Raw genomic sequence first — 22258 nt, 5'->3', positions numbered from 1 at the left:
CATGCGTCTCTCTGAGTTTACATGCAGCTTGTGACCCAGCGCGCGCACGACGACACACTGCCAGCCTCTCGCCCTTGGCTTCAGCCGCCGCTGCCGATCCCGTGCTCTGCTGCGGCTTACCAATTACCACACTCGACTGCCCACTCCCACTGGCGCCCCTGCCGACTAGCGCCAACTGCCCGTGTGCGTCACTACAGTCTGGTAGCTTCCGAGCAGGCCTCCATACAACTACCTTCTCACACTCGTGCAGGTGCCGACTGCCACAATGCCACGACACCTGCTGTCCTGCACGGTCCCGCTCGAACCAACCCCCCCATACACGTTCCTGAGGGGGTTTGGGGTGCCTTATACGTCAGAGTTCGGCCATACAGCACGCCACCCAGTCCCACCCCGCCTCTGTCAACTCAGTAACTTCAGAATCCCCGAACTCGAACCCCCCCCAATCCCCCATACACGTTCAAACTACTCCCCGTATTGGATACGCATTTCTAGGCAAACGCGCCCCGTGTACACCCTTCCAGGATCAGGGCCATACGTGCCACCGTGCCGGCTATTCATCTGACATCAAGAATTGCACCCCACGGGTTCGGGATGGCCCTGCTGCATCCAGCCTGTACCCACGGCCTGTACAGTAGACATGTCATTTATTTGGTTCCTCCCGAACCCATACTCCTCCACCGATCGGCCGTCATGCCTGCACCGAGTCGTGAAGCGTCATCTATAACTCAGCCGTAAAAGGATTTCCTCGCATTCTATGTAACACCCTGGCTTCACAGCCATGCGGACCATATCCGTCCTTAATCCGGCCCCCTTGCAACCCGCCTAACAACATTCATCGCAGCAGGACCAGTCCCTGCACTCGACTGCACCCTGCACAGCTTCACTGCACGTCACGAATCTAGGTTGGGCAATGGGGTTCACCTAACCGCAAGCTGACTGCGCGGCGAAAACGCCGCACAGGATCATTTATCGTAGGTTGCAGTTCAAACATTGTTGGCGTCGCAGTGAATGCATTACTAAGCACGAAACACACGACCTACACGACAGGGCACAGTTATATACCGTACGGAGTGTCCAAGCGGGGCCAAGGCCCCTCTGGTAGTGTCTGCCCTATGTCAAGCGGCTGTCCTATGCTTTGAAACTGGGATCCCCACTCTCAAGTGCATTTAGTCCACACAGCTAGTCGTGTGCAAGTTGCCCAGCGTCGGCAGCGTGCATGACCGACTTCGTGATACCCGGTACGATAGCTCCGAGAAAATCGCGCGCCATAAATATGCTATTCACTGGCACCCGCGCACTCGAACCACGCGCGTTTGCAGTGCCCCCCGTGCCGTGCCACCAACGATACTCTGCAGTAGCATTGCAGAGTGTGCCATAGACACTACGGTAACCAATTCCAACAATACTTGCACGCCATCATCACCTCTCTGCTGCCAGCTACTGATGCCCGGTCCCTGACGCCGTCGTTGTCCCATCGCCCGTCGTCACCTGACCTGCAGCTGCCGAAGCAGCTACCGCAGCAGCTGCCGCTGCCGCTGCCTTCTCCGCCTCCCGCCAGTGGTCGTAGTTTGCGACGTAGCACGCGAGCAGCGGCCGCGCGCCTGGGAATGCTGATGCCAGTGCGTGCACCAGCGGCAGGGCGATGAAGTCGTAGAAGCCCACTTGGCTTTTGGAAACGCCCTGCTTTGCGCGGTCGAATAGTGGGCTGATGGGCAAGCCCCGCGCAAGCTCCTGGTCACCCTGACGGAAGAACTCCTCCTCCAGAGCGCGCACCCAGCTGCAGGGCGCAAAAGGGGCAACACACATGCACGTCAATCGCAGGGACAGCTTGGGCAATCAGTGACGCAGTGCTGTAAAACCCAGCGGTAATACGGCACGCACCACAGGCATGCTGCCAGTCCCCACTCTCACCGCTTGTGCACCTCCAGCTCCTCTCCAAGATGCCCGAGGTCCGCCGCTTTCAGTGCGACCTGTGTGCATTGGGTATGCCACGTCGGCGATCGCAATCATTATCCAGAACAGCAATGGCACATCACCAGGACGCACTGTGGGATGCAGCGGTGTCAGCCTCTGCTCCCCATCACCAGCTGCATGAACCGGCGGGCCCCGCACCTGCAGGGTGAGTGTCCGCTCCGTGTCGTCCAGGGGCGTGGGGTCGAAGGTGCCCAGCAGCGTGAATGACACGGCCGCCTCCGCCCCGTCGATGTCGCCTTCTGCCCCACGAGCCGCGCCCCCACTGGCCTGCTCTGTACCAGACCTACGTTCGGTGTTCGGCATGTGGTGGCGAGTTGGCAATGGACATGCACGGCACTCGCAAGACTGAAGCCATCATGAGGCGAAGGCTGTTCCGTCACTCACTGGTTGGTTGTTGGGGCGGGCTCCGCTACAAGCGCCCAGGGCCCGGCTTCCTTGTTGTAGGCTGGCAGGTGGTGTGCGGTGTTGAAGTGCGACAGCAGCGTGAAGTGCTGCTTCATGTCTGTCGCCATCACCAGGTCTAGCACCTGCGTATTGGCCAGCAGAGATTGCTAAGCCAGGCGCTGCAGCTGCGTAGTATGCGGCTGCATGTTATTACAAGCGCAAGTTGCCACATCATGCCGCTATGTGGCCACTGGCTCCTGTGTGGCATGCCCACGTGCGGCCGCCGCACCTGCTTCCTGAAGGCGTTCTTCTCGTGCTGCGTGAGCTGCGCCAGGACGTTCATGTCGGACTGCATCAGCATGCTGAAGAAGGACGCGCCGTGGTGGTTCTCCAGCGGCGAGCGGTCGTTGTAGCGCACTGCCAGCGGGTCAGACGTGGCGATGAGGAAGTCCGCGGTCAGGCCGGGGTGGCCATGGTCGTGCACCATCTGCACGGGTGGAGCGGCCGTTGCGTGTTGCGACTGTAAGTCAGCCGGCAAAAACCTAAAACAACAGCGACCGCGCCCTGCCATCACGTGCGCGGCACCCACCGCCGCAAAGTACGCAGCCAGTAGCCCCACTCGGTCCAGGTAGTGTGTGGTCAGCCCGGCGCCGCGCATCAACACGTGGAACGTCTGCAGCACGTCCGCGGCGTGTGTGGAGTTGTGGTAGGGGTTGTCCGCGTACCCCGCCTCAATGCTGCGGAGCAGCCTGCGCAAGCGGCAGGGCGGCGGGAAGGACCACGTCAGCTTGTGTGCGCGTGCAGGCGGTCTCAACAAGGCAACACCAGGGAAAGCTAGGCTGAAGCCGTCACACTCGCCTTGCCAACTTGGTGGGCTTGATGCGGAACTGGCTGATGAGCCCTTCACGGTGCAGCAGGTAGAACCCCAGGCACGACAGCGCGTGACCCTGTGCGGCGGCGCACGGGAGGAAAAACCTCAGGGGCAGCTCACAAAGATTCCTCTCCACGCCCGTCATCACCAGTCCAGCCCGCCTGCCCCGCCCCTCACCTTGGTCACCTCCGCCAGGTGCCACGTGTCGTACTTCCACTCATCGGCCAGCGCCAGAGCCCGCTCCACCTGGGGGCCGAGGCGGCAGGGGGACGGGGCACAGGACACGCTCGGGTGCAGAAGCAAACAGGGGTTTAAGGCTGTCGCAAGTTTGATACATTTGATACAATGGTGACCCCCCGGCAGCCGTCACCTACATCGTCAAGCACGGGCGGCGGCACAACCTGACACGGCCGCGGGGCTACACCACCGTCCGTGTCGCTGGCGCTGTCTGCTGTGGACGCGTTTGCGCCGATTTCATCCTCCCACAGCGCCGCACACCCAGACGGCAACGGAGAGGACCCCCGCGGCTGCCGGCCCAGGCTCAGCAGCAGCGTCAGGGCGTCCCGCAGCTTGCCAGCCTCCGTCTCCAACGACGTCCGCGCCCAGACCTCCTCACTGCTGCCGGGAGACTGGTCGCCCTGGGCTCCGGGTGACCCCGCTACCGCCGCCGCCGCCGCCTGTACGGCGGCCGCCTGCTCCTCTGCCGCGCTGCCAGTGCTGCCGCTCGCGCCCAGCTGCTGCATCAGCAACCCCACCACATCCGCCTGCGAGGTCACCACACCACCAGCAGGCAAGCGTGAACATACTAGCAATCCAGTAAACAAACAAGCACGCGGGCCGTGGCAAGGCTTCCTGCAGCATTTGGCTTTCCCCTAATAAGCTGAGTTCAGCGCCAGAGACCAGCGCCACGCCGCTGCCCCGCTGGCCGCTCGCCCCGCTGCCCCGCTCACGTCCAGGTTGGCCTCCCGCATCTGCGTGTCCAGGTTGAGCGGCTGGTAGGGGTCGGCATGTCTGAGGAGCATGGTGCGCGCCAGCTCCACATCGCGCAGGTCGGGCGTCAGGCCCAGAAGCATGTTGCTCAGCATGGATAGCAGCAGGTCGGCTGGCGTGCCTGCAAGGTAGCAAGCGTTGCATGGGGGAGCAGTCAAGCGGCGGGTGCAAGAGAAGGCATTGAGGGGCAGGGGTCCGCGTGTCACAGCCCCAAGGGTAGTTTGCATGGGGCTGCGAGTTGCGGGGCTTCGCGCTGCGAAAGCTTTACCGTGCCCTGTGTCCACAACCCGCACCTGCTTTGCTGCGGGAGAGCCGCCGCGCCTCCAGTAGGTCATGCATGACTTGATCCTGCAGCGCACATGCGAGCTCGTAACCGGCATTTCCTGCCACATCCCCTTCTGACCCCCCAAGTACAGACACAGCGCAGGACCCCAGAACCACACATTCGGTTCAGCACCTCAACGGCCCGCCCCAATCGCTGGACGCATGCCGCCGCGGCGCCACCAGTCCGTGTCACTAGCCCCCACCTGCATGTGGCGGCCGCCGCCCATCGCTAGCCGACTCCGCGCGCCAGGTCCTGCGCCACTGCCTCCTGCCCCTCCCGGAGTGGCCGGCCCGTAGCAGTTGCTCTGCCGCGGGCTCAGCACATCGCCAGCAATGCCACCCAGAGGCGCAGACCCTGCAGTGCCGAGCCGCATGCAAAGCTGGGGGTTGGCACGCACAACGACCGCGAGCGCGGCAGCGCAGGGCAATGTTCGCGGTCTGCCGGCACCAACGGTGAGGCGTGTCTTCCTGTTCCTTAATCCCTTGGCATGCATCGACTATAGTATGTGTGCTAGATTCATTCCTATGCCTACTGTTGAGCCGCCGCCTGCCCCGGGCCTGCCACGCACGCACGCTCACTCGTGGACAGGTCGCCATCTGAGTGCGGGGGGATGTGGGCCCACCTGCAAGCGCAAGGGGTTATGCGTACACAGCAGCGGTTGGCTACACCAAGCACCGCAGTTACTGCATACGTGCATAGTACTGCGCAGCGCGGGCAGTGAGCAGGAATGGCGGCGGCAACAACAAGAGGCACTGGCTTCTATGGCACCTGACGTCGCGTTCAGTCTCTGTCACCAGCACTCGTGGCGTGTGCCGCGCGTGTCTATTTCCTGGCACGAAACAATGCCACGGCAGTAGGGTTTAGGCCATCATGTTCACACCATGGGGAGGCGGGGGTGAGTGGGTCGTCCGACACGCCTTGAGCGCCACTCGGCAGGTCGACGCTGCCTCGGCGAGGCCTTGCCGGCGAAGCGACGTTTCCACTGCCACCTGGTGCAGCGGCAAGCGGTGGTGTTGTGAGCCTTGCAACTCAGGGCGCGCTCCGTGTCGGGAATGCACCACGCGGCGGGCCCTACGGAGCCCTCCTTAACCCACCTCTTGAGTGCCTGGGGCTGCAGTAGTGGTTGAAGACCTCAATTGCTGGTGCGTCAAGCGAAGGAACTTTTAGGGGGCACAACGGACAACTAGTTCCGTCCGCATTGCCAAGTCCAGCCTTCATTTTTGTACTAGTAAAGGCAGTTCATCGTTAACTGTGCGCGTGATATGAGATTGGATTTAATGCTCAACGGCCGCGCAGCGTCAGTTCCGGACACCGAAAGGTGATGGTGACGGCATTTCAGGCCGATTCAAGCAGCCTCACCCTTCGCCCAAACGCGCAACAGATTTTGAGCTTGATTTGCTACAACTTCGGCACAAGAGAATGCGAGAATAACACATAATCTGCAACTAGTTGTCCGACAATAGAGTCTGTGTCCTGGCAAGCTGCAAAATGTCAGCGGCCCGTTCAGCAAGGCTGATGGCGCGTATTGTGCGGCTGCTGGTTGAGCTCAAGGGCGGGTACGTTGGCTGTCATTGGCCGAGTCGTAAGAATGGCACATGTGGGCTACCGTCAGTTAGCAGCTTCCGGCGACCCTGGCTGGAGGCCGAGCGGCAATGTGACGATGCGAAGTACGGCCAAACTGCGCCGCACACCTCCGCACCCCGCGTTTTTGTCGTAGTGCATCCGCGCGCTTGCGGGCTTCCCCTGGTGCTCCCCGCTCGCTCCCAAACGCAGAGCCCGAGTGGCGGGGCGCAACATCGCGCAGCAGACTAATGGCGCGGCTGGTGGTGCGGTGGGCCGGGGGCTGACCAAGGTGGGTGGTACCCCACCCCGGTGCTGTGGCCGAGGCGAATCCGAGACTTGCGCATGGCTGATGCACTTATGTTCCTGAACCTCGGGTCAGGCGCAGGCTGTTGCTGTGACTTTGCAGCCACCTGTTGTGATGATTGTGCGGCCCGGTCCTGCAAGGAACCGTCGACCAGGACCGCATGCCGTGTTGGCAAGCGGGCAATCTGGGCGTGCCGGGCACCGGCAGTAACGCACCTCGTCGTGTGCGCCGTGTGGTGCCCACTTGTAGGGCGCCACAGCCAACACGGGCATGATGAAGGACCTGGCCAACGGCGGCCGTAACTTCTGGAGCCACATGCCCAAGGTGACAGGCGGAACTGTGCGGGCCCGGTCGGTTGCCAAGCGATGTGTAAGTCGTGGCGCGGCCCCAGCGGCAGCGTGTCCGCTACTGCGTGCGCGTCAGTCAGCACGGAAGCAGAGCCGTCTTAAACCAGTTCCCTGTTGCTGCTGCATACTCCCTCAATCTTGCTGTGCAGTCGCCGCAGCTGCCGGGCGCACTCAGCGACGCCGCGCACCTGAATGAGGACTTCCATGGGGGAGACCACGATGACAGCGAGGGCGATGGCAGCTTGTTCGGGTAGGCTGGGAGGTCGCTGGCGGGTTAGCGGGCACGGAATGGGGACATGCGCAAAGTGGGTTATACGTTTGGCAGCAGACAAACCAGCCCCTGCAGCGGTTGGCCAGGTGTCACTTCTGAACTGGAACCCCGCTTGCCTCACCCTGCTGCTGCTGTGGTGCTGTGGTGCTGTGGCGGCGATACAAGCGTAGCGGACATCTGTTAGAGGTGCGCGGGCTGGTGCAAGTGGCTAAGTACGGCTGTCGTCAGGTTGGCTGCCCTTGGTAACGGAAGCCGAGACACGGCACGGCATCTGTGTGCTGTGGCAGCAGCAGCCTGGGGCTGACCTTTCGGTGTCCCCACGGTTCTGTCTCCACAGGAGCTCGCGGCAATGGAAAGCCACCTGCTGGACTGGGCTTCGCTGCGCACAGGTGCGGCCGCAACCCTGGCCGCATCCGGCTTCCAGCACCACTTGTTGATGGCAGGGGGACGCGCCCACCACGGCTCTGCATCTTGATGTAGTCAAAGCAGCAGCCACGCGCTCCTAGCACCATTAACTACGTGCCGCAGGTGCCGCAAACCCAAATCCCTTATTCAATCTTCTCGCCCCTGCCGGTCGGGGCCCATTTCCTGGGCTCGGACACAATACCGTATGCGACCACTGCCATTACCGCTCACACGCCCCTGCAGACACGCCGGCGGACGTGCTGCTGTCCATCCTGTCCGACATGCTGGACGGCCGGGAGCCCGACCTGCGCGAGGTGGCGCTGGCGCGCAGTGTGCTGCTGCGGCACCTGGACCTGTACGAGCCGCTCAACACCGGCGGCCACATCCGGGCAGCCACAGACCTGGACGTGAGTGCGCGCACGGGAGTGGGGAACAGAGGGTTGCGGAGACCTGGGCCAGCGGGCCTGGGGTTCAGGGGGTCAGCAGGGCAGTAGGTCCGTGGTAAACGCATGAGCGTGCACACGAGCGAGGATGGGGGCATTGTGAGTTAAGATTTACAGATATGGGGTGGCTGCACGGCGCGGAAGATGGGGATGTGAAGTCGCGGCCCTGCTTTTGCGGAAGGCAGCTTGGTGCAGTCCAAAACCCGATCGGACCAGGAATGTGCGGCCTGACCCTACACGACCCCAAGACCAGGTTTGGTTTGGATCTGACGTGGGCTCATCTCATCACACGGGCTGCCCCCGCACCAACCCATGCCGTCGTGTGTGCAGGCGGAGGTGATGGACGCGCTGATGCACCAGATCGGCGGCGCAAACAGCAGCTCAGCGGACGCGGCCGGCTCCCGGACCAGGACCACCTCGTTGGCGATGGACGATGAGGGCGGCAGCGCCGCACTCCCTGGCGTTGACGAGCCACCCGTGACGGCAGAGGCTTTGCGCTCTGCGCTTGCGCTGCTGCTGTCAAGGTCGGGGCGAACGAGCGACACGGACGCGGACGCGGGGCCCAGCGGCCAGAGCTGCAGCGGCAGTGACTCAGACGGCGCGGCGCGAACGCGTAGCGACGTGCCCGCGCCTATCCTTGATAATGTGAGCATGTGCGCGCAGGCGTCTGGGCAACTGTCTGACCGCTGGTGCACGCGTGCGTGCGTGCAAACATGAGAGTTCCTGCGCACCTGAGCGTGGAAGCCGGCTCGATGCTGCCCACCAACTGGCTGCAATCAATGTGATTTGCGGTTGCCCCGTCCCCCTGCCGCCTCGGCCCCCAGGTGGAGCGGGCTCTGGCGCTGGCCGATGAGTGGAAGTACGACACGTGGCACCTGGCGGAGGTGACCAAGGTGAGGGGCGGGGCAGGCGGGCTGGACTGGTGATGGAGGAATCTGTGAGGGCTGCCCCTGAGGTTTTTCCTCCCGTGCGCCGCCGCACAGGGTCACGCGCTGTCGTGCCTGGGGTTCTACCTGCTGCACCGCGAAGGACTCATCAGCCAGTTCCGCATCAAGCCCACCAAGTTGGCAAGGCGAGTGCGACGGCTTCAGCCTAGCGTTCCCTGGGGTTGCCTTCTCGAGACCGCCTGCACGCGCACACAAGCTGACACGGTCCTCCCCGCCGCCCTGCCGCTTGCGCAGGCTGCTCCGCAGCATTGAGGCGGGGTACGCGGACAACCCCTACCACAACTCCACACACGCCGCGGACGTGCTGCAGACGTTCCACGTGTTGATGCGCGGCGCCGGGCTGACCACACACTACCTGGACCGAGTGGGGCTACTGGCTGCGTACTTTGCGGCGGTGGGTGCCGCGCGCGCGATGGCAGGGCGTGGTCGCTGTTGTTTTAGTTTTTGCCGGCTGACTAATAGTCGCAACACGTAACGGCCGCTCCACCTGTGCAGATGGTGCACGACCACGGCCATCCCGGCCTGACCGCGGACTTCCTCATCGCCACGTCTGACCCGCTGGCAGTGCGCTACAACGACCGCTCGCCGCTGGAGAACCACCACGGCGCGTCCTTCTTCAGCATGCTGATGCAGTCCGACATGAACGTCCTGGCGCAGCTCACGCAGCACGAGAAGAACGCCTTCAGGAAGCAGGTGCGGCCGCCGCATGTGGGCATGCCACACAGGAGGCTGTGGCCGCATAGCGGCATGATGTGGCAACTTGCGCTTGTAATGGCATGCAGCCGCATACTACGCAGCTGCAGCGTCTGGCTTAGCAATCTCTGCTGGCCAATACGCAGGTGCTAGACCTGGTGATGGCGACAGACATGAAGCAGCACTTCACGCTACTGTCGCACTTCAACACCGCACACCACCTGCCAGCCTACAACAAGGAAGCCGGGCCCTGGGCGCTTGCAGCGGAGCCCGCCCGAACGACCAACCAGTGAGTGACGGAACAACCTGGTGGAGTGACGGAACAACCTTGGCCTCATGATGGCTTCAGTCTTGCGAGTGCCGTGCATGTCCATTGCCGACTCGCCACCACATGCCGAACACCGAACGTAGGTCTGGTACAGATCAGGCCAGTGGGGGCGCGGCTCGTGGGGCGGAAGACGACATCGACGGGGCGGAGGCAGCCGTGTCGTTCTCGCTGCTGGGCACCTTCGACCCCACGCCCCTGGACGACGCGGAGCGGACACTCACGCTGCAGGTGCGGGGCCGCCGGTTCATGCAGCTGGTGACGGGGAGCAGAGGCTCACACCGGTGTATCCCACAGTGCATCCTGGTGATGTGTCATTGCTGTTCTGGATAATGATTGCGATCGCCGACGTGGCATACCCAATGCACACAGGTCGCACTGAAAGCGGCGGACCTCGGGCATCTTGGAGAGGAGCTGGAGGTGCACAAGCGGTGAGAGTGGGGACTGGTAGCATGCCTGTGGTGCGTGCCGTAACTCCGCTGGGTTTTACAGCACTGCGTCACTGATTGCCCAAGCTGTCCCTGCGATTGACGTGCATGTGTGTTGCCCCTTTTGCGCCCTGCAGCTGGGTGCGCGCTCTGGAGGAGGAGTTCTTCCGTCAGGGTGACAAGGAGCTTGCGCGGGGCTTGCCCATCAGCCCACTATTCGACCGCGCAAAGCAGGGCGTTTCCAAAAGCCAAGTGGGCTTCTACGACTTCATCGCCCTGCCGCTGGTGCACGCACTGGCATCAGCATTCCCAGGCGCGCGGCCGCTGCTCGCGTGCTACGTCGCAAACTACGACCACTGGCGGGAAGCGGAGAAGGCAGCAGCGCCAGCGTAGCTGGAGCCCCTATGCACATGGATTTGCTTACAGTTCAACTGGCAATGCTGCTGCTACCGCACCACACTCTGCGTGAAGATACCGGTAGCGTGCACGCTGCGTGCTTGTGTGTATTGTTGCCCTTCGAACTGCTGTTCAGCTCTTTATGACCTGGTGGCTGCGTTGCATGTTTGTGTCACCTTAGTGGGTTGCAAGCTGCATAGGATAGCTGCAACAGTGGCACTTCATGTACGGTATTAGGAGGAGTAGTGGATGGCGCTGCGCGTGTGGCCTCAATGTGCATCGTGACTGTGCGACCATAGTAGGCCTATGCGTAAGGCACGACTGACTGTCTGCATTATGGGCCAACCTACCAGGGCGTCACCAATTGGTTGGCGTTGTGTCCGTGTGTGTGAAATGTCGGTGTGCGCCCCTGGTGGGTCTGCTCTGTTTGTCACATGTATTTAGTAAGGCCGATTGACCGCATATAGGTGGCGGGTCAAATCAGCTGGAGCATAAAGCGACTTCACGAGTCCGTCACTGGCCTTGGCGGCTGCAGCGGCGGCGCAGGGCCTGGCAGCTGCGGCGGCGGGCGCAGGGCCCGGCGGAGGCGCAGGGCCTGGCCACAGCGGCTGCGGCGCAGGACCTGGTGGCAACGGCGGCGCCGGTGCAGGACCTGAAGGCTGCAGCGGCCCTGGGCCCAACAGTGGCGGCATGCATGTGCGTAGCGGAGGGGGCTGGCAAGGCCACATGGAGGAGGAGAGCGCGGCGCCACCTGAGAAGCGGCGCCGGCGTGCAGGTAGAGACCTGCCGGTGTCTGGTTTGCGGTCTTTGCTGGCGAGCATGGCGCGGCACGGTGGGTGGTAGGCCTTATTGCTGTTTGGTTCGTTGTCTGCTGTGTTTATGCTTGGCAGCGGGACGCGGCTGGCAGGGGGCGCTGGCTATGTCCGGGCGATGAGGTTGTTCGGCCTCAGACTGTGGAGGGGCTCAGCCCCTTTTCCCGTGACCGGGGAACACTTGTCCCCTTGAGAGGATGATCGCAGCATCTGCTTGTCTGCTCCGTGCGCCTGCGTGCGCTGAGATCGTAGGATCAGACTTCAAGTCGAACGTACATACTGGATGATCTTGATGGAATGAACAATCTGGGACCCAGGCAATGTCCGATGAGCAGGCGCAACACACGGGTGCAACATCCCTAGGGATCGTATCCGGCCCCAAGGGGAACCGCCTTCCTTGGGCTTTGCCGCTTAGGGCGTTACCGGTACTTAGCGTGTTGTAATGGTCAGAAGGGGGGTTGCAGGGCATACCACCAAGCCCCCAAAGAAGTAATGCAGTTTGCCACAGAGGAGGTCTGCCAGCACCGGTAGCAAAGCTATGGGCAAGTGTTGCCGGCTTGCGTGCGGCATAGGTACGGTACCCCAGGGGGGGGGGGTTACGAACTAAACCTCCAGACCCCGTGTCCCAAAACCTCCCGACCCCCCCTCCGGACCGACCGACAGACCCCCACCACCGTGCAACCCCTCAAAACCCCCTCAAGACCCTTTGGTACTTAGCCAGGTCGGTGTCAATGGACTGCTCTCGGCGAGCTCTACAATCATATACCTCCGGTTCAGCTGGAGGCACAACTTGACTGGCAGCCATGCCACAAATGTCCATGTGTCCATGGCCGACCACCGACCCTTCTGTCAGACTACCGGGGCGTGCGCTTAAGCTTACAATTGAGCTATACATATGATGTTTGGGATTGTGTGCCGGAAGAGATTGGTCGACTTTCTACCGGGATCATGTGAAGAATCCCGGGATTCATGTCACGCTCGATGGCCGGCGGCAGCCTTGTCGCCATGACCCACACGAAGCCTTGGCCGTTACACGTTAGCATCTGTTCGCATAGTCTCCATGACACCAGTGAGAGACGCTCGAGTGGGGCTCTACGATGCTACGATGCCGATGTGGACGGACATGCGGCCGCTTTCCAGAGGCCAAACGTTCTGCAAATGCTTTAGTATGTGCATGCTAATGTGTGCTAGTGCTTGTGCTAATGGGCGGAGCGTTTAGAGGGGCGTTTAGGGCGCAGAGACGAAATCTGGCAGTCCCACCCACATCCGCGTGACGAAACCTTGGGGACCCCCAGCCCCGACCCTGAACTTTGAGGGCCCATAACTTTGCAATTACTACCCTGATTGAAACCCTGAAAGTGGATTTGGAGTCCTCTCGTCAAGCTCTTTCGTTTTAGAACATGGGGCCTTTCCCAGTCGAAACTAAACCCCCCGCCCGGGTACCCCACTGGAACCCTGGGGCGAGAGGGCAGCGGCAGCCACGTTGTACATGTCAAGCAACCGAATTAAAGTATTACACGGTCCCTACGGCCCAGCCCTGACCGACAGAGGCTGATGCGGCGCCGTGCCTTGGGATGGCAGTAGGTGTGCGATGGGACAGTGGCAAGGCAGGTTGATAAGGCAGTAGGTTTGATGTGGGGCGCAGGTGAGGGAAGTGCTGATATGTGGAGTGGGCGCTGGCGGAGGACGGACAAGAGCGGCAGCTGGGTCAAGTGGGCTAGGCCTGACGCTGTCGCACGGTGCGAGCTCCCTACTGCGCCCCCTTTTTTCCCGGGTACTGCATTGCGGCGGTGGCGGCGGTGGCGGTGCAGGGCCTGGCGGCGGTGGCGGTGCAGGGCCTGGCGGCGGCGGTGGCGGTGGCGGCGGTGCAGGGCCTGGAGACGGCGGTGGCGGCGGCGGTGGCACCGCGCCTACCGGCGGCAACAGCAGCGGCCACGGCGTTGGGCCCGGTGGTGGCGGCGGCACGGGCGGCCCTGGGCCCAGCGGCAGTGGCGGCGCGCATGTTCGGAGCAGAGGGGGCAGGCAAGGCCACGTGGAGGAGGACAGCGCGGCGCCGGCGCGCAGGTTGAGACCTGCCGGTGTTGTCTGGTTAGCGACCTGTGCTGACGAGGATGGCGTAGCGGGCAGTCGGCTGCAGCGGCAAGGGTGTTGAGAGGTTTTCCTTGCTGTCTGGTTGGCCTGCTGCCTGCTGCACTAGTGCTTGATAGCTGGGCGCGACTGGGCACATATGGCGGGCGGTGCCTGTACAAACCGACCCCGGCTATGTCCGGGAGATGAGGCTAGTATCGGAACCTTCGGCCTCAGACGGAGGACGTGGCGTGGCGGCACAGCCCACTTTTCCCTTGCGAGGGAGAGCCACCTTTTCTTGTCCCGGGTAAATTTTGACCTCATTGTCGTTACAGTGCCCTCCACGGGTGCGACATCCAATTCAACCGCGTCTCCCAGGCTTAGGGCTGAGCCCCCCAAGTGACAGCAGTTCAGTGCGTGCGTGCGTATGGCGTGGGCGCAGCCTACTTTTCCTTGAGTCCAATGAATGTCCGCACATGCGATGGCCCCGTCTGATGGCTAAATCCATCTAAACTACTGGCAAAGCCTGGCCTCAGTACGGCACACACGGGCAGGGTTGGCAAAAGATGATCGACAGCCGTGGCCATGAGTTCAACAGAGCAACACGCCGATAGCCAAAACGCCACTTCGATTATGCAATCAATCGTCAAACGGATTGCCGAAACGGTGCAAGCTCCCAATCTTCGTCAATCAGGCCTTGCAGCTCCAAGACGCTTGGTCCATGGGTGATCAATCTGCTGCAAAGCACCATGACGTTGACAAGCACTGGCAGCAACGGTTAGCCAAACACAGCGCGTGTCTCGACTTACCAGTGGACTGAAACTGAACTCGTGGGACGGCTGCCAGGCCGCTGCGCTGCGACTGCCTGCTGGCCCCCACGCACGCGGCTGCTACCAAGTGATGGTGCCGCCTCAGCGACAGCCGCAACACATCTACCCTACGGCCACCCAGTAAGCCCCGCGCACCTGCATTCGCGAACAGAGCTAATCGCCGCGGCGAAGCTTGGCGGCATATTGCATGGCCCGCAGCCCACAACGAGCGTGAGCTACGGCCAGCGGTTGCTGCCTTGCTGCTACGGCATGGCAGACCGGCCCCAGGACGATCCCTGCAGACTCAGCTTCCTCATGAGACGGCGCGTAATCGACTGTGGCGGGTACAGATGCATGGAGGTCTCACAGACACCGGCTTTTAGCCGGCAGCTTCCTGACCCAGTTTGGTCAGGAAAACAGATTGCTGACCGGTGGTCAGGCTTCTTTGAGGTCCTGCCCCGGGAGGTCAGGGATCAGGGAGGGCTGCGTACGCTTGCTAGCCCTATAGTTAGAGCGAGACTGCGTGCTATCCTTGCAACGCCAGCTCTCAGCGCCATCTGAGGCGCAGCGCCACTTCAGGGGCGCGCTCAACTATACCTCAGGTCGTAATTTCGTACGGCAATCAGCCGCAGCACACGTAGTGCTCACGGAGTTCTGCCGCCGCATTTTCATGCTGGCGGGGTTCTGCCACAGCCAGTTTGCAAGACTGCTGTGGGTCTGGCGCCCATTAAGCGCATGTTGAGCACCTTGGACTGATGAAGGGGCAAGAAATCTCATTGCACTCCTTGGCGTTGCCGCCTGGCCCTAGGCATTTCCTCCAGCTCCCATTTCCACATTGACGCAACCAAAAGCTACCTGTACAGTGGGCAGCGAGGAACATGACCTCAAATCTCGCGTTGGCGGCTCCAATATCAGCTGGTGAACACTGATAGCAGCAGAGCCGCGTGCGTGGGGGCCGCAACATTGAAGCTGACGATAAAGCTGATAGCTGGATGGTGCAGCTGCTCATAGTAGGGTGCCTCTAACGTGAAGATGCACCAGAGGCTGGCTAGGCAACGAGGTTGGCGAGCTCGCATGCTACATTGCTTTTGTGAAAGTAAATGTACAAGAGAGTGAAAGGTAAGGACCAAGTGGCCAGGGCCTGAGAAACTCTCTCTGGCGGCTGGCCCAGTCCCATGCAGAGGCCCATGCCGCCAGACTACTTTATAGCGGTCCATGAGCTTCCTGGCTCGTTTGGACCAATCTACGAGCATGAACTTGTAACATCAATAATCATGATGCCGCCAGGCAGATGCAGCAACGCCCCCCCCCCCCCCCCCTTTCCCCCCCCGGCATCGCTGATCGCTCACCGCCCGTGCACCGCCCTTCCTGGGGATCCTGCACTGGGATAGGCAAGGGCTTACATCCTCCTCCTCTTCACAAGTGACGGAGAGTATATACGCGTAAATGAAGCATTATACGGAATGCACACTGCAGGGAAGGAGCCAGGGGAGAAGCCGTCCCACACTCCCACGGAGCTTGAGTGAGGCCCGCCCCAGGTTCCAGAGATGACGGTGCAGGCCCGCCGGGATGACAGCACGCGGCAGCGATATTACAACTGGACAAGGGCTGACTACCGTAGCCCTTGTTCAACAGCGCCCGCTGTAAGTCCTACTCCAGATGCACACGCCAACGTCGTACTTCCCTGACCTCCCCGCCTCCCTGACCTCCCCGCCTCGGTCATCGACTACCGTAGCGTCGGTCGATAAGACGAGCTCCCAACAGGCAGGAAACGCGAACATTCACCCGGGTCTTAGCAACACAATTGTAAGCACAGCAGTTCTCCTTTCAAGCCATAGCAATGCCCCCGCGTGCGTCCAGCAACATTCCCTGCCGCCCCGCGTTGCGCCAAGACACTACCCGCCTCCAGCGTGCAGTACCGTGCATGCGTACGGGCTTGCCCCCGCAAACACGCTGGTGCAGCCTGCCGCCGCTGCGGGATGCCCCTGGCGTTGCCACCTCCTCCCTAACGCTGGCTCCCGACTACTCGTCGTAGAAGCACCGCCGCATGCACACCATCGCACGCGACAAGGTGCCGGGCGGGTAGCCGTCCGTGTCCGAGTTCTTCTGCGGGTGGCGTGTGCGCGGGGTCGTGCGGGCGGTTCGTGACGGGCTGCAGGATGGGCAGCTGTTTGCAGCATGGGAGCAGGTCCTGGCAACCGCCACCGCTAGTGCATCGGTGTGCATGCGGCATAACACGCCCGGCCCCTGCAACGGTCGCAAGTGCGCGTCCGGCTGCGCTATCGGCAACGCCTTACAACATGCTACGACCGCCCGCCAGCAGCCCGCAGCCCGGCACGCACCCGGCGTCCCCACATAATCTCCCTCCGCTGCATGACCTCCAGGAAGGTGGCGGTGTCCAGGTTGCCCTTGTCGTCCGTGAACACGGCGAAGATGATGTCCACCACGTGCGGCGGCAGCGTCACGTTGAGCAGCTTCTTCAGCAGCTTCACGAAATCGGGCTTCGTCACGGCGCGGCCCACCTGCGGCGGCAGGCGGCAGTAAACATTCAGGAGGCACGTGCTGTGTACGCCAACAGGGTGCCCATGTGAGCACCACCATTGCGAGCTGTCCTCATCTCTAGCTTGCCCACAGGCATTGGCACCGGCATGAGATGCAGCCCGCCCGCCGCAGGCTCGCAGCTCGCAGCACCGCCCCCCCCCCCCCCACCCGCCAGCTGCGTACCACCTACCTGCGCGAAGAAGTCCAGCGCCACCTGCAGCGTGTGCAGCTTGCGCTCCACCTGGTGCACCTTGAGGAACTCGTCAAAGCTGATGCGCTTGCGCAGCAGCTCCGGCTCCAGCGCGTCAACCTGCAAGCCGTCGAGCACGCCCGAAACAACTCCATCATCATCGCGGTGCTGGCGCTAGTGCAGGTTCGCATGCGCGCTTCCATTCCCAGATACCGCCTCGCACAACAGGCAGCCGCGCTCGCCGCGGACCAGTGCCCACTGCACGGGCTCGGCCTTGGCGCCCCAGAGCACACGATACAGCCCCAGCCCGCCTCTGGCCCCGTTCTCACTCACCCTGTCCAGCAGCTTGTCCACCTGGCGCACGTCCGCGGTGGCCACCAGGCTGCGCGCGAAGTCCACCGGAGCCATGGAGCCGCGGCCCATGTTGTCATAGTGCGCGAACTCCAGCTTCACGACCTGCGTAATAGCCGAGAAGGGGAGGCGGTGCGTCACACCGCCCAAAACCGCGTGACTCCAGTCACTCTTCGGCGGCGCAACAGCCGTGAAATTCACCCGCTGCATATTACGGAAAGGCCACGGCGACCTACCCCCCCCCCCCCCCGCGGGCTAACCCCACCGCACCTCCTCGTGCAGCTTCTTGAGGAAGTCCTGAAACTCGGGCAGGTACAGCTTCTTATCGCCGTCCTTGCCGAAGAACGACACCAGGATGCCAGACTCGGAGTCACTGAAGCGCACAGGTCACGACCGAAGGCCGATGAAGCAGGTGAGGGCAGCTTTTGAGACACAGGAGCCTTCATTAGACATGCGTTGGTAGCCGCAAACTGCAAAGCAATCAGCTCCGCACAGCTTGCCCGCGCTGTTTCTTGACGGCAGAAGTTCCCTCTCTGACTCACATGGACAGCTTGTGCGAGCGGCCGACCTTGGAGGTGTGCACGTTGGCCATGGCCTGTAGCAGCTCCATGACGGCCTTGAACTCCTCAGCGTCAATCTGGCCTGTGGGGCGTGCAACAGGCATCACACCGGGATGTGTTTTGCTGGTAGCGATGTCCAGAATTGAGCTCCCAGGACCAAGAGGCGCAGTGCCCAACACAAGGTGAAGGGCAACGTCCAAACGTTCTGACGCAGGACGTGCCTGCCCGCCTTCTTGCTCATGACTGCCCGCGCCTTACCGTTTCCGTCCAGGTCCACCACGTCGAAAATGGTCTTCACATCCCGCTCGTGGATGGACAGCAGCGTCAGCACCAGCAGGAATTCGGGATAGGAGATGAGCCCGTCGCCGTCCACGTCGAACTGCGCATCAGGACAGGCCGCGGTAGGCACATGAGACAACAGCAACCGCGGCACAGGGACAGCAGTAGCATGGTGCAGCACATATCCGCACTGAGAAGCCCAGTGTCCACCTGTTTGAAAAAGCCGGTCTGCGCCTTGCTCCAGAACGGCTGTGGGCGCGCGCTTTGGCGCTCACCTGCGTGTGCGGGGAACCGTTGTTATCACGTGTTCATCAGCTACCGCCCAAATCTAGAGGCGCCGTGCTGCTATTGCTACCCAGCCGACAATTGTATGTCCCTAGAAACTCAAGCACTGAGTGTGGCCTCACCGTCGAGAGACCCGGAGCGGTCAAGGTGCGACTCGCTGGGCGGGTAGGTTGGCACGATGGCACGCAACAAGTCGACGTCCGCCAGGAACTTGTGTTTATCCTTTTCTTGCGAGCTGAAATACTCGAAGACTGTGGCGCATGTGGTGACAGCGGGCCAAGGGGCCGCCATTTGAGAAAGAGAAGGGAGCGAAGGACGCAACGAGCATGTGGAGAACCCGTTTGCGTCACGCACCTTTATCGAGCGTGCTCATGTCTCGAATGCGCTTCTCATATTTAAAGAAGATGCGCTGGCGCGAAGCAAGCGGCAGCAGGTGGAAGCCCTCCTGGTCAGGGCTGTCTTTCGCATCCGCAAGCGTCGTGCCCGCGGCGGCCACAGCCAGCAGCGGGAGGGCAGCAAATGGCCAGCCAGAGGAGTAGCCATGTCCAGACGTCGAGGCTGTCTGCGACGAAAGCTGCCGCTCGCTCAACGCAAGCGCAGTCAGCGTCTGGGCTGCCCGCTGACCCGTGCGCACGTAGCTCGCTAGGCCCGCCAGTAAGCGGAGAGACTGTTGGGATCTACGCATGAGAGCTTATTACTTCCCAGGAGTGCAGGTTGGGCGGAAAAGCGAGCGGTATTGAGGATACCAAGCTGGACGCCGAGTTTGCTCGTCAGTAACTGCTTAGCTGTTATGTATGCAAAGTATGCGGTTGAGGTCACGGGTTGAGGTGTCTTCGTACGTATCAGGTACTAGGGCTGCCAGCGTGGGCTGCCAGGTTGTACGCCCGCCAATGGCCCATACGACCAATGCGGCAATGCCTGCCTCACACGGGCCCAAAACCGCCGCTTCTCTTGCCAACAAGTCATGCGTCCAAGGCATCCCATACCAGAATTGGTAGCCACCTCTGTACTCACGGCTTTCCCCACGCGTGCTTTACCATGCCACGCCGGGACATCATTACTCCGGGATGGTGACACGGAGCTGCCTACCCACGTCCTTACGCCCAAATACGCCTGCCTTCCATCACAGCTGCACCCCCAAACCACAACTGTGTTCCATCTGCAAGTCAGCAGCACCAACCGTACCGTGACTCTCAATCCTCCGTCCGCATGCAACCCTCAAAACTACAAGCCAGGCCATCACACGCACACAGCCCACTTTGCACCCCAGCTACACCCCCATGCTGCGCCAAGGTGTGTGTCCGCTTGGCCACACACACGCCACCGTTTGTTCCAGCTCACACCGGCCGGGCGCGGATGACCTTGACCTCAGTCACAGGCCGGTCGAGGTTGTCTGTCTGAACGTTACCCAGCCGCTTGATGACGGCCATGCCCGAGGTGACGCGCCCTGTGAGGCACACGACGAGCCGGCCGGACGCGCGTGTCACAAGCAGACGCAGGCAGGCGAGGCATTGTCATAGGTGATACCGCGCAAAAGTCTGACAACGCAAGTGTCACGTATGTTGTAACGACGCCCGTAAAAGTACATCCGTCCACGTGTAGGGGCAGTGTTACTGTCTGCTACTGCGCTTCGTCATAGCATGCAGGGCCAGCCATCCAGGGCCAGTGCCGAGCTGCGCCAAGTCGCTGCATCAGGTGCATGCCATGGCAGGTGCTACCACGCAGTGTGTGAGTGTGAAGGGGCACTGCAGTGCTAAAGCTCATCGGCTCATGTGCTGTCCACCGGCGCATGTCCCAGGAGGCACCGTCACTCACCAAAGATTGTATGCTTGCCGTCAAGCCATGGTGTGGGCGCGAGCGTGACGAAGAACTGCGAGGTTTGGGACAGGCTTTGGCCGAGTCAGGACCAAGGGCGGCATTGCTGTGGCCGGCGCGGTTGGCGCCGCCGCGCGACACTGCTCATCATCAAAACCAGGTCACCAAGCCCTGCACACTGGCCAAGCACTGCCTGAAACTCGGTGCCAGGTCCCCACGCCTGCAAACTCTCACACATCCCACACACGCTCGTCCGCCGCACCTGACTCCCGTTGGTGTTGGGGCCTGAGTTGGCCATGGACAGGATGCCGGCGCCGGTGTGCTTGAGGTCACGCGTGATCTCGTCCTCAAACTTGCCGCCGTAGATAGACTCGCCGCCGCGCCCCGTGCCAGTGGGGTCGCCGCCCTGCGGTACCGCACGCAGGGGCCAGCCGCATGTGAGCAGGAATGCAATTAGTGATCCGCGCAAGCACATGCTGACATGTGCCTGGAAGTATTCATGCAATGCCGCCCCGCTTCTTGCAGTTGCAGCGTCGGCGAGGGAGGCAGCCCGGCGCATGTACCACGATGCTGCCGCCCCCGCCAGTGTGCTTGCGCAACTGCAAGCAACCCGCCCGTACGGCGCCTGACTAGCATGCCGCACATGCATTCACAGCGATTCACTGGGCTGCAACCTGACCGCCAGCCCTCCCAGCCGCCGCCCACCTGGCACATGAAGTCCCGGATGATTCGGTGGAACTGCGACAATACAGAGCCGGCACGTGAGATGTGTGAGCACTGTCCGCTGCTGCAGCACCTAAGATGTACAGTGAATGCGACCTGGAGCTTTCCGTGCCGTGCCGCTACCCCTGATGCGAATTCAACGTTGCAGCTCGACCCTCCTTAACATGCGTTCCTTGTTAGGACTGACTATATGGCATGGCAGCCGTGGCTCCTTCCGGGCAGCCCCATGCGCCCCAATCGCCCAACCCAGGCCGCTCACAATGGTGCCGTCGTAGTATCCCTTTTTGGCCAACTCCTCAAAGTTTTTGCACGTCCTGCAGGTTGGAGGGTCCAGTGACGGATGTACGAATGGCATGCGCTGTAGGCATTTTGCTTTCTTGCCCGCAGGGTTGCCCGCTGGCACGCAGCATAGGCTGCCCAAGGTTGGGGATGGAGGCCTGGAGGCGGCTCTACAGTGTGCCGCGGCCAGGGCGTTCCCGTTTGCCTTTCCAACAAGAACAGACGTCAGTGTATCTGACGTTCCAGGCCTTTATTGTCCGCGCGCGGAGTCGCCCTTCGCCAGGGGCCCGTGTCTCAAGCCCTTCCACCTCGCCACAGCAGTAGTCCCGCCCTTACTCCACCCCCTTGCACCTTGGCGCGTGCTTGTAGTAGAGCTCCACTGTGAAGGAGCCCATGGAGGTGTCTATTTGCACAAGCGGCGCCTCCATTTCCTATAGCGCACCGAAGACAAATGCCGCCTTCGCAAGGTCCCGGCCTGACAGAGAGCCTGGTCTCTTGTCTACAATCCTAATCAGCAGCAGTTTGCTAAATACACTCAGTTCCGCTTACAGTCGCTCAAGTGCACGCGTACAGATGATAACAAAGAGTTTGACACTGAGTTTGACAGGCTTCGTGGAAATGAACAAAGTATGTATTGTGGTTGCAAGCTGAAGTAGCTTGTATTCTCCCGAGCGTGTTGACTCGACCTGGATCATGCGTGCCGGCCAAATTGCAGCGTCCGCGCATCCCTTCGCCGCCCCCACTTGCCCCCGGACTCAAAGGCTCGCTTCCACGGTTCCATCTCCGCTGGCTCCCAAGCACTATTGACCAGAAGTTGCACCTGGCGCGCTCTACATGTAGTGGTGCTGGGCCCTAGATGGATTCGTGCCGACAGACATGAG

At 61.7% G+C, this 22258-nt stretch overlaps 5 protein-coding genes across 5 annotated transcripts; 1 reads left to right on the top strand and 4 right to left on the bottom strand.

Annotated features, from left to right (window-relative positions):
- Nucleotides 1-5: 5 nt before the first annotated feature.
- On the bottom strand, nt 6-5810 carry CHLRE_12g499250v5 (uncharacterized protein). Its single transcript, XM_043068053.1, has 15 exons — nt 5639-5810; nt 5425-5533; nt 5123-5166; nt 4747-4898; nt 4513-4567; nt 4180-4340; nt 3604-3993; nt 3407-3475; nt 3217-3305; nt 2948-3107; nt 2648-2845; nt 2359-2501; nt 2113-2257; nt 1912-1970; nt 6-1777 (listed from the first exon to the last, which is right to left on the bottom strand). Exons 4-15 carry the CDS (start codon nt 4768-4770, stop codon nt 1438-1440), a joined length of 1833 nt encoding a protein of 610 aa, XP_042918312.1. The 5' UTR covers nt 4771-4898; nt 5123-5166; nt 5425-5533; nt 5639-5810; the 3' UTR covers nt 6-1437.
- A 120-nt stretch (nt 5811-5930) lies between these two features.
- Nucleotides 5931-11933, top strand: CHLRE_12g499300v5 (uncharacterized protein). Its single transcript, XM_043068054.1, has 16 exons — nt 5931-6100; nt 6318-6396; nt 6661-6735; nt 6908-7008; nt 7200-7215; nt 7367-7418; nt 7678-7841; nt 8208-8522; nt 8702-8770; nt 8861-8949; nt 9059-9218; nt 9320-9517; nt 9664-9806; nt 9929-10073; nt 10215-10273; nt 10408-11933. The coding sequence occupies exons 1-16, from the start codon at nt 6033-6035 to the stop codon at nt 10661-10663; spliced, it is 1989 nt and encodes a 662-aa protein (XP_042918311.1). The 5' UTR covers nt 5931-6032; the 3' UTR covers nt 10664-11933.
- A 1929-nt stretch (nt 11934-13862) lies between these two features.
- Nucleotides 13863-15553, bottom strand: CHLRE_12g499352v5 (uncharacterized protein). Its single transcript, XM_043068057.1, has one exon. The coding sequence runs from the start codon at nt 15428-15430 to the stop codon at nt 15266-15268; it is 165 nt and encodes a 54-aa protein (XP_042918310.1). The 5' UTR covers nt 15431-15553; the 3' UTR covers nt 13863-15265.
- A 380-nt stretch (nt 15554-15933) lies between these two features.
- CHLRE_12g499350v5 (uncharacterized protein) lies at nt 15934-19343 on the bottom strand. Its single transcript, XM_043068056.1, has 10 exons — nt 18915-19343; nt 18683-18811; nt 18486-18550; nt 18255-18375; nt 17979-18078; nt 17707-17809; nt 17419-17541; nt 17086-17205; nt 16697-16876; nt 15934-16460 (listed from the first exon to the last, which is right to left on the bottom strand). Exons 1-10 carry the CDS (start codon nt 19243-19245, stop codon nt 16377-16379), a joined length of 1356 nt encoding a protein of 451 aa, XP_042918309.1. The 5' UTR covers nt 19246-19343; the 3' UTR covers nt 15934-16376.
- Nucleotides 19344-19389: 46 nt separating this feature from the next.
- Nucleotides 19390-22027, bottom strand: CHLRE_12g499400v5 (uncharacterized protein). The gene is made up of 6 exons (XM_001702285.2): nt 21729-22027; nt 21358-21412; nt 21081-21113; nt 20638-20781; nt 20376-20430; nt 19390-20007 (listed from the first exon to the last, which is right to left on the bottom strand). The coding sequence occupies exons 1-6, from the start codon at nt 21803-21805 to the stop codon at nt 19898-19900; spliced, it is 474 nt and encodes a 157-aa protein (XP_001702337.1). The 5' UTR covers nt 21806-22027; the 3' UTR covers nt 19390-19897.
- Nucleotides 22028-22258: the final 231 nt, after the last annotated feature.

Source organism: Chlamydomonas reinhardtii, chromosome 12 (genome assembly GCF_000002595.2).
Source record: "Chlamydomonas reinhardtii strain CC-503 cw92 mt+ chromosome 12, whole genome shotgun sequence".
Lineage (NCBI taxonomy): Eukaryota > Viridiplantae > Chlorophyta > Chlorophyceae > Chlamydomonadales > Chlamydomonadaceae > Chlamydomonas > Chlamydomonas reinhardtii.
The sequence above is the reverse complement of the archived record's forward strand: the minus strand, read 5'-3'. Positions and strand labels throughout refer to the sequence as shown.